The sequence below is a fragment of the Echiichthys vipera genome, assembly GCF_963691815.1.
Source record: "Echiichthys vipera genome assembly, chromosome: 14".
Classification (NCBI taxonomy): domain Eukaryota; kingdom Metazoa; phylum Chordata; class Actinopteri; order Perciformes; family Trachinidae; genus Echiichthys; species Echiichthys vipera.
In genome coordinates, this window is record NC_139839.1 from 14926405 (window position 1) to 14937841 (window position 11437).

General features: G+C 42.1%; 1 protein-coding gene across 1 annotated transcript; it reads left to right on the top strand.

Moving 5' to 3' along the window:
* On the top strand, nt 1–9528 carry slc43a2b (solute carrier family 43 member 2b; the record flags this gene model as incomplete). Its single annotated transcript, XM_083927544.1, has 14 exons — nt 1–160; nt 2711–3005; nt 3135–3190; nt 3309–3385; nt 5569–5661; nt 6166–6299; nt 6829–7025; nt 7133–7276; nt 7438–7455; nt 8041–8173; nt 8341–8473; nt 8928–9001; nt 9095–9218; nt 9362–9528. 14 exons carry the CDS (start codon nt 1–3, stop codon nt 9521–9523), a joined length of 1800 nt encoding a protein of 599 aa, XP_083783670.1. The 3' UTR covers nt 9524–9528.
* Nucleotides 9529–11437: the final 1909 nt, after the last annotated feature.

The window sequence follows — 11437 nt, forward strand, 5'->3', positions numbered from 1 at the left end:
ATGCCTCCGACTCTGGCCACAGCGTTCGCCAGGCGCTGGTGGATGGCAGTGACTTCCATCATTGAGAATCTGCTGTTCTCCGCCGTGCTGTTGGGATGGGGCTCGCTCCTCATCATGCTCAAGTCAGAAGGCTTCTACTCTTACCTTTGCAACGAGGAGGGTAAGTCACAACTGCTGCATTTCTGTCACATTACTTATCTATCATTTGTTCTGTTATACTTCCAACTGCTTTCATGAGGTTATACTGCAGAACTCCTAAAATGTACTACAATGAATGAGGATTGGTGATGAGGGGTGTCTTTACTGTTAGTCACTGTCACCATGGGTTAGGGCAAAGGAGGGAGCAAGGTTTTATTCAAGAGATGTTACCTAACACTGCTGTCTTTTCTTGCCTCCTCCATTATAGGAAGAATAAATGTTTTCTCTGTTTTAGTAAGGACTCTGGAGACTAAACCTGATCAGTTTAATTTTAAAAAAGCAGGGTTTGCATTGCAGGTTTGTCCAAAGTTAAAGAGTAAAAGGCTCCAGTGTCTCATAAACTTTGTCAGAGTATCTGGTTCTGCTCGCCCCTTTGAGAGCTTTTACTTTCAGCGGCACTAACTATATTGACGACACAGCAGCACACTGATTGAGATGGATTTGATAAATTGGATCGCCTGTCCTATTTTGCCAATCTCCACTTACGTCTTCTCTTTCTCTCCCTGTCACTCACTTTGAGCAAAAGACAGGGAGGTGCTTTTGTGTTTTTTTTAAGTACAAAGGTGGAATTGATGCACACAATGGGCCCAGTCAGGTCGTAAAAGAGAGAAAAGGGAATGTGAGAGAGGAACCGAGGCCACACTTATCCTTTGGACTTTGGGCAACACTGCGTCATGCCTCATGTACTGTCTGTGGGGAGCCCCGTTAATCCTTCCAACTATTGGTTGGCTGCTGTTTTTCTCTCTCACTTGTAGCCACACTATCTCCTAGGGAGTTTGCACAATTGAGTTATTTGACTGAGGAATTAAAGGAGCATGTGTTTACAGCTCTCAGTGTCTGGCGCAGTGGTCCTGCCTATTAATCTTAATTTGAAAGTGATGCAAATTTGTTAGGTGTTTGGTCCATGGACTTTTTTTTAACATCACACTAGTAGCCAAAAATCTAAGCATACTCCAGTTCTGTTTATAGATAGTAAATAAGTTTCAGCTCTGTGTTGGCCATAGGCAAACTCACCAATGGATTAACAATGGAGCACCCAACGGCTGCAGGTGACTTCCTGGAGTCATGCCAAAGCCGTCTTATCTTGTTCTGATGATATAAGAGGGAGTAGGACAGCAGAACCACCTCAGCTCTTTTCAGGCATGTGACACGTGATAGAGGGACTGTTTTTTATGACTTGTAATATGGAAGTTTAAAGTCCACTGATAAAGGACAGGGAGGGAGGGGAAGACTGATAGAAAAGTGATGAACAGGGGAAATCAGAACACTGATGATGCAGTGTAGATTAGGCTTTCGTGCACATGCAGCAGAGATGTTTGAAGAATAGTTAGAGCTTGATTTTTACGTAGGTAGGTCAGTGGTCATGAGTCACCGCGGAAGGGAAACCAAAAGCCTTCACGAGCTGATCATTTTCGCAGCATCCTGCCAAATCAGATCCTCTTGCGCCTCACGCCACAGCATGAAGTATTTTGCGCACATGCCGACATATATTTGTAGTGTATGATCTTCTTTCCTAAAGTAGACTTTGACACTTTGTTATGAAGGGCGTCACAGTGTTTCACACAGGGATTCCAAGGAATTACAAAGACATCCAGTGGCTGATGCCATAGAGATGTAAGGTAGTCTAATCTAGATCAACGAACTGCTGATCCCCTTCCTCCAACACACAGACTTCTCTTGGACTTTTGCACACTTTTTGCATTATCTGTGAGCAGGTTCTGATGATAATGTGAAGTAAAGTTTATTGCCAGTTCCAGCTCATCACCCTTTAGCCCTGGTATTCCAACATACTAATCAAATCCAAATCGCATCCCAGTCAGGCACAATTTAACCTTCTGTGGGTCTACACTGTACAGGCTTGTCTCTAAATCCTCTTTTGCACGTAGCTCCCAGTAAATTACCAGGACAGACTTTCAGGCACCGCTAGTGATTTTCACAATTCACACATGCAGCAAATATTCAGGGAACATTTTACTCCTCTGCACACTTGCCATGGTGATGCAAGGGACAGCACAACAGTGTTCATCCCTGCAATGTTCCTGCTTGCCTTCACCGCATGGCTGTACTGACATTTTTCATGGAATGTTTCTCAGTCTTGAGGTGGGAATATTTGTGGTACAGATTCCCCTGAATATCGAACCCTGCTCCCATTCACACATGGGAAAAAATGCATGTGTGACAGGGGCTTATGTTTGATGTTAAACAGAGATTTCTAGTTAGAACTCTCACGTGTTTAGTCTGCCACAATGTGTTGATTCAGGATCCTGCGAATGAGCAGAACTGCCACCTTCAAATGTCACATACGTACCAAGAAACCTCAGCTCCCTTTACATTCAACCATCTACAGTACATGAGAGCACAGCTGAAGTCACAGTCATGCCACTCAGCCTTTATGGATGTATTTTTCTTTTCTTGATTAAGACTTGCAATTCTCCACTTGTGTGACTGCCCTTTCATGGCTTCTTTTTTGTCAGACTCCACTTCATCCTCTACCTTTTATTATGTTCTCCAGGCAACAGTTCCAGCTACAATCTGTCTCAACCCCTGTCAACACCGACGCCTGACGATTACGCTGACTACTATGAAAACGAGGCTGGCGTGGTTGGTCTCGGAGACGGAGTGGAAATGAGGCCCCTGGTCCCTATGGATGGGCCCCTGAGGATGAATGGCTGGCTAATTTGTAAAGAACAGGATGAGATGCTGAACCTGGCGTTCACCGTGGGCTCCTTCCTGCTCTCGGCCATCACCCTGCCGCTGGGGATCGTCATGGATAAATACGGGCCTCGGAAGCTACGACTGCTGGGCAGGTAAGCGAAGGAGAGAAGAAATTATGTAGATATAATTTCTTTCCAGATCTTCCATTAATTTGGGAATGTGTAAAGAAAAGTGGCAAAGATTGGCTTCAACTGTAATTGTCATCATGATTTTATTTTCAGCACGTGTTTTGGATTTTCATGTCTACTCATTGCTTATGGAGCCTACAATCCGAATGGTAAGTCAGCCATTCGGATCAGAATTATCATGTACCTTTCCCACTGTGTTTGAAACAATGTACAGCAGATTGTTTGTTGACAGAATCAGTCATGATCTAACATCCGTGTCATTTGCAGAACTCTCTGTCCTTATCTTCATTGCCCTGACTTTCAACGGCTTCGGGGGCATGTGCATGACCTTCACCTCTCTCACAGTAAGTGTGTGCACCGCTGCGTGTGCTTTTTTGATCCTCCTGCTGCAGAGCCTTCACACCTGCCACATAATGTTTGCCCAGATGTATATTTTCTATCGTCATAGGTCTTTGTCTCGCTGTCACTGCTCTGTTATAATAATTGGCTGGCTCTTTGCCTGCTCACCCTCTCCCTCCCCTCCTTTTCTGGCTGCACTCTATGTTCCTAGCAGGAGGTGGAGTTTATTAGGGAGGGAGGGAGGGGGAGTAACATTCGACAGTTCATTATCACTTTCCGCTGCATCCATTATTGTGTTTCAGCGGGAACATCGTAGCAACTGTGTGATCCGCTCATCTCCATCTGTCTTTCTTTTATTACACAAAAACGTGCCTTCGCTGGAATGTACTGCACAAAAAGACATTCATCACATAAATTCATATTTGCAAACTAATGTAGTCAAACACAGCAAGCAACGCAGCATCTCCATCTAAAGGGAATAACAGGGCAGCAGAATAGAGCAAGATAAAAGAAATAATAGAAACATTATCTTTTTTTTTAAAGTATCACATTAATACAGCAGAATCTGAGATATCGTAACTTTTTAGTGACTTTGAGCCAGTACCCTCAGGAAGAGATAAGGTTTTTTATTTTCACACTTGTAGTCATCAGCTTTAATCGACACTGGTAATTCATCAGATTTTGTGCACCTTCCTTTGGAGCCAAAAAAGGCATTATACAACTTTTTACATAGGCAGTAGTACTCCCCAAGTTCTTTAAAGCCACTTTTAGTTCTCCTTTAGGAGATACACAGGGACAGAAAAACAACAGATTCGCATGGGCAACCCCTTGCCATTCCTTTGCATTCTTTCTGCGGTTCTTCATCTTCCTCTTCCCTCCCCTTGTCATCGGTTCAGCCTACGGTCACTCACACAGGAGTCCTGGGCTCTACCATGGAGATGCGGTTCAGTGGAGAGGGGCTCTATTCCAGTAAATCTCCTAATAAATGCCTCTTTTCTACACCGCCGCAGGCTGTTACTGTGATGTACATCTCCTATATGGTGTTTGTTGCATCTACGTAAATCTGCTGCCACTGGCCTGAATGTCAGTGATGTAGTAAAACCATAATTTAAGACTTTATTTGGCTCTTTGGTAATAGAGGCCCCTAAAGTATGTACATAAAAAACACATTTTTCCCTTTATACTACCTTTCACTGCATCTCCTTCACTCCCTGATACGCTATACGCGAAAGCCTCAGTGTTTGGTTAATCATTAGACTCTATGCTGCTCCTCGACTCCTTGATCATGACTGCACCTCAGACTTACAGGCCTTCATTATTAGCTGAGGGGTGTTGTGTAATAGCGCCACTGGCTCCCTGCCAATGTCACTTGTCAGGGTCACCTTTCCCCTTTAGGTTTGTCCAGCAGCTGCTAATGTGTCTTTTTTCATTTAAAGATCAATTAGAACAGCATTTTAAGTATTCCTGGTGATATTGCTAGGAGATACTGGGCGCTTTGATATGCATACTTTCTCAATTTAGTACACACACACACACACACACACACACACACACACACACACACACACACACACACACACACACACACACACACACACAAACATATCTCTTCCTCAGCTCCCCCAGTCTTCCAGTCTTATGTAATTGGATGTGCTTGTTGTTGTTCAGTCTCTTGAAAGCAGAACAGCTTGTGAATGCCTTTGTATTTGGATGTTTTGCCACCCACTGTCGCTCTGTTTCCTCTTGCGGCTTTCTCTGTTCTATGTCCTCAAACGGGAGTAAAGAATGTAAAAGACAGAGAAAATGTCACCTCACCTCAGTCACCCCTTCTTGACAGTGTGCCGTGTGTTGGACAGCTGTGTGTGTTACGTGATGCTGTTTCATACTGCTTTTCGTGGTGTTCCATGTCACTTTGTTTTCTTTTATTTTCTCTGATGTCTGCTTGTTAATTGGTTTCCCACTGTGCACTCTGACCCTGGTGTCAGTAGGCGCCGTCCTCATAGTGTCCCCGATCTGCCACACTGCAGCTGAGATCACCAAGATCTCGGCACTAGATGTTTTAACCTTTATGCTTACTTATAGATATGTATCTCATTTCGCTTGCAAGTTTGCACAAAAGCTTAATTCTAGAGTAAAGGAGAGGTTGTGATGATGTGTCTTTTTCTCTCACTTTCTCGTTCCCTCATAGCTCCCTAACATGTTTGGGGACCTCCGTTCCACCTTTATCGCCCTGATGATTGGCTCCTATGCCTCCTCCGCCGTCACCTTCCCTGGTGTCAAGGTAACAAACACACTTCTCCTAGAATGATTTTCTAATGTCTTGTGTTTCACATAAACTGCCGTAACTCTTGAATGTACTGTGCAACAACATTTAGTTTCTACCTTTAAAGGTCTCATATTGTAAAAAGTGTCTTTTTTATCATAAAGCATGTTGAGGGTTTATATAAATACTAGGGAAGTATCAAAACACTCAAGTCACAGAGAAATGCACATATTCCTTTAGTGAAACTCTTTAAGTGAGCCATCAGGACTTACAAGATATTCATTGTCTGTATGAGGAACATGTGTTTGTTTTTTGAACATTGAAGCATGCAAACATGTTCTCGTAGAAACCCAAAATACAAGTATGAACCTGAAAATAAGCATCATATGGGTCTTTAGAGGAACAAATTTAGCGCATTGTGCAGCCTTGGCAGAAGTCTAGGACTCGACTGATGAGGTGTTTGTTGTCTTCTCTGTTTTTTGTTTTTTTTTGTATTTATTGGTCATGTTCTGATGTGCGTAGGTGATCTATGACATGGACGTATCTTTTATCACTATCCTGGTGGTGTGGGCTGCCTGTGCTGGACTGGTCTTCTTGAACTGTTTCTTCAACTGGCCACTGGAGCCTTTCCCAGCACCAGAAGACATGGACTACACGTGAGTACCACGGATTCAATTGACAGTGAAAGTCCCACATGTACAAATGTATGCTCACTTATAAACAAGAGTACAGGCAACAATTGGTCACTCATTTTATGTACAGTAGGATAGAGTAATGAGTGTTTTAAAAACAAAACTAGTTGGACCAATTAAGTAACAGCAGGATCTTGCATGTCCCAAAGTATATGGAGTACTCAACACCACTGACACTGTTTGACAAATAATTATGTAATATGTGCAAAAATGTGCAGTGTAATGCTGCCAGGTTAAAGTCTATCTGCTGATAATCGCACTTTTTTAACTGTACCTATCCCTGTGGTAAAACCTTGTTGATAAAAATGACTTCCTTGCAAGAAAATGTTTTCCAGTGGACTGATTCACGCAGGACATGCATGTTTACTGTATTTCACCCATTTCTATTTGATATTTACTTGTTTTTTTGTACACTTTTCTATTCTGTCCACTGTCCACTACTCCCATTCTTTTTGTGTCTCTTTTTAATCTCTCTCCTCATCTGTTTCCTTAGTGTAAAGATCAAGTTCAGCTGGCTGGGCTTTGACCATAAAATCACAGGGAAGCAGTTCTACCGCCAAGTGACTGCGGTGGGCGAGCGTCTCAGCGTGGGCAACAGCCTCAAGCAGAAGGAGGTGACCACTAAGGATGGACACAAACTCTGCCTTTCCACCATGGACCTGGAAATGGATTCCAAGCAAAATGATGAATGTAAGAGGGCAGATTCCGACCCCCCTATTTGACACCTCGCTGTTTCTGCTTCTCACTCATTAATGTGTGTTGTTTACCTCTGTTGCGTTCCCGTTTCTCCCCTGCAGCCCAGTCATTCTTGAAAACCCTCAGCACCCCGATCTTCATGCTCAGTCTGGTGACCATGTCCATCACTCAGCTTCGTCTCTTGTTCTACATGGGGGCCATGAACAGCGTCCTGGAGTCGCTCAGTGATGGAGACCTCAACACAGGTCCGTGGCTTTGCGTTTTTATTTTTATTTTAACTCTCTGTGAGTGCAGACATGATTTTTTTTTCTTTACCTTGAATCAAGTTGTTTCTCTGTCTCATGACATGCCTGTGATTAATGACTTAAAAGCAACCAGACTTATGTGGTTTTAATTTCATTTTCAGCGGAGAAAATGGAAGTTGGTAAGAGTAAAAGCTTATAGTTGTACGAGTGGATTAGTGAGGCATTATACTGTTAACTCTCAAGCTGGCTACAATTAGAATTTAACCCCGGTCTTGTTTGCCATCGCAATATTGTACTAAATCCACCACCGCTACTCTCTGGCTTCTGACATAGTTGCTATTTCATTTGACCTTGCCTGTTGTGTTTTCCATGTCAATAACCCAGTCCTTCAGCTGTCATTCAGGTTTAATCTGAAACCACTAAGTACCATTTGTTGTACTCATTAACTAACATTGCCCCTCAGCACCAGCAAAGATCTTACATCATAAGAGCAGTTTCACATGACTCACTCATTACTGCCCTGGCCATAAACCTCATAATGGCATCAAATTGACTTTTGAGCTGCTGTTTTCTTCATATCCACTGTTGTTTCACTCAATATTGCTCTACCTAGGACTAATAATTAACTGTACCATCATAGTCATGAGAAACATTTCCTGGACCCTTCATCCCTGTCATATTTGTATCCTTCCCTCTAACAACCTCCCCTTTCTTATTTATTTTTAAAATTTCTAATTTGTTTTTTTTTCTTAATCATCAATCAGTGAGCCTGTACTCCTCCATCTTCGGCATTCTGCAGCTGCTTTGCCTGATGACCACTCCTGTGATTGGTCAGATCATGGACTGGAAGCTGAAGGAATGTGATGATGGAGAGAAGGAAAAGGATCCCTACAGCATGTGAGTCAACTTGTTCCTTAGACTTAACTCCATTTATATGTCCAGACATTACTGCATTTTTTTATTTAGCAGTGTGACAAATAGAATACAGAAATTAACCTTTATTGTGAATTCAAGATGATATACCAGTCCTTGCATAACCTGATCTCTCTGATTTTGACCACTAGGGGGGAGCCAAAGAAAAATCGCAGAGACAAAAAGATGCAGAAGTTGTCTAATGCCTTGCGAGCATTCGTCCTCACAAACGTCCTTTTAGTGGGATTTGGGATCACCTGTCTTGTGCCCAATCTCCCCTTACAGGTGAGTGGTCCACTTCAGATGTTAGAGATACACGAGGGCCTTCACAGAGACAACATACTTTCTGGCATATCATTTTATAACCTTATTTTACAAATTCTTTAGAGGGAGTATTAGGGGGATTTATGTTTGGACAGAGCCAGGTTAGCGGCCTCCCCTTTATGCTAAGCTAAGCTAACCCGCTGCTTGCTACAAATTCATAGACGTGAGTGGTGTCGATCCTCTCATCTACCTCTCTGCAGGAAAGAAAAAAAGCCCTGTTTTTTCAAAATGCTGGAACTATAGAGTTCAACAGTGAAGTTCCGGATGTGAAAATGCGATTCATATTCTCAATCAGGATTACGATTATTTGCCATAATGTCTTGACCATCAAAGGCAGACTTACCACGAGTTATGAGATTGCACTGACTGAATGACCTAAATGATTCTGAATATTGATCTCTTCTACTTTCCTCAGATTGTGTCATTTGTCTTACACACTGTGGTGAGAGGATTCATTCACTCTGCTGTCGGCGGCCTCTACGCTGCTGTGTAAGTTTCAATGTGCTTTTAACCTCATACACAATCATCATCATCCCCTTTGTCTTCTCTAAACTAAGATAGGTAACACTTCTGTCTCTGCAGGTATCCCTCCTCCCAGTTTGGCAGTCTAACAGGCATGCAGTCTCTAGTCAGTGCTGTGTTTGCTCTACTGCAGCAACCCCTGTTTCTGGCTATGATGGGACCCCTGCAGGGAGACCCATTCTGGGTATGAATTCACACACACACACACACACACACACACACACACACACACACACACACACACACACACACACACACACACACACACATTTCGCAAAATCACAAATTAAACGGACGGGCATGGCTAATTCTGGTGTTTTCCCCAAGGTCAACATTGGACTCTTAGCTCTCAGTATGCTGGGCTTCTTGCTGCCTCTCTACCTGATCTGCTACAAACGGACTCTCCTCAGACAGCTAAAGGAGAGGGAGGACCGTGCTAACATCTACAGCAAAATCAACGGCTCCGACATCCCTGAGGCGTATGTCTAGAGAAAAAAAAATCTTGAGAAATGGATGGCAGAGGATGAAGAATGAAGAACATTTGCAATCCAAGAATATGTGCATACATATGCATGTAAAAGGACAACTGAAATCTTAACTATTTAGAATGTCACATTTAGACCCACTGTGTAATTGTTATAGTCTCTAACAATTACGCTACACAAACAAACTGCCACATCCGTTTCCCAAAACCTCACCAAGATAAAGTGATGCTGCGGTTGTCACAGAAACGAGTCAGCTGGACAGTTGCCAAGGAGGAAAGGGAAACATGGAGGGAAAAAGAAAAAAACGAGGAAAGACTGTGAAAGGAAAGAGGCATGAGCCCTCTGCATTCCCCCAAAATCCTCTGACTTCTCTTTTTATTCCCTCATCTCCGAACGGCACATCAGTGCTGTTCCGTTTCCACCTAAGACTGCTTTAATATTCCCCATATGAGCGGAAAAGTTGTTTAGCTCATGTGCCACTGTGACAACGGCAAGGCTGCTTAACGTCACACTCACAAACAACCTCACCATTATCAGTGAGTGATTGCAATTTTTCAAGTCTTTTCTGTTTCTGATTGTATATCCCATAACACGGTGCTACCTATCTCTTTGTCAGCTGGATATTTTTTGATAGATGTTGTCAGGTAAATGTGGACCAAATGGCATTAATGAGCGACAGGTAGGAGAGAAGAGCCTTATTGCTGATGTTTTTCGGGCGAGTAGAAGAGAGACTCATGATTAATTATGGGACTTGTTTTTATTTCTTTTTTATTTCTTTTTTTTTTTTTACCAGGCTGACATCTTATTAGTATAAAACTACTGGAGCTTAGAATATATTGCAGTATAAGATGAATATCGTTGTTTTTATTGGCTGTACTCTGTAAGAGGGAAATCAAACAACGGTATGTTTTGCGACAAGCAAAATGTTCTTGTACGAATATTTATTTTGTTTTCTGCTTTCTTTAGTTTTCTTTTTATACTTTAACTTTACCAGGGGTGCCTTCATATATAATATAATGAATATACCTTCATTTGTAAAGGAGAAGATTTGTTCATTAAGCAGCATGTTCTGTTGAACTTTTTTACACATAGTGAAATGAGTCTCCCTTTTGCATTACATGGTAACACATTTCATACATGTTCTCCAATAATCCTTAAAAGTATCATCATTCAGATGCCTTATCGTAAAGTCAGTATTCCATTCAGTCTGTCAAACTACTGCTCAGCACTTTACGCCCCATAAAATTTCAAACATCAGCTCATTTCAGCACTTCTCTCCTGATGCCTCTCTATATAAATAGTCCCACTTTCATTTTTGAGCTCCTGCTACCTTCATATATGTATTTATTTCGATTTACACTCACTTTTCCATATCCATTTCATCGTGTATTTAAATTGTGCCGTGCTGACAATGACTCATATGCCTGATATGTTGTCTGTGTTGCTCGCATAGAGCTCTCTCTTCTACGGTTGAATATAATGTAGCTATGTTTTTTGTTGCACAGGCACTCCTGTTTAAATGTGGAAGAGTTTGGTGGTTAATAAAGAGGTGTTGTTATATGTCTCTGTGTAATTGAATTCTTACCTGGTTGCAGAAACTGGCTATTGACTCCACATTATGACATGGCAGATCATAATGCAGTTTTCTAGTGCAGGAGTTTTTTTTCATCCGCAGGAACATTGATGGGTGTTATAGATGCATATTTTTTGTGCTTCTGAAACAAATACAAAATTAATGTTGAAGCCCACTGATAGTGTCTTGCATTCGGTTTCAAGTAGCTGTAATGATCTATTGTCAGGCTTTTAATTTGAAATTCAGATTAGAGTGACCTTTTGAGATGTGTGAAGTTTTTACAAATTGTTCCTGTATTTGAAGTGACACAATTCAGAAAAGGCCATGAAACAAATGTGGAAAAAT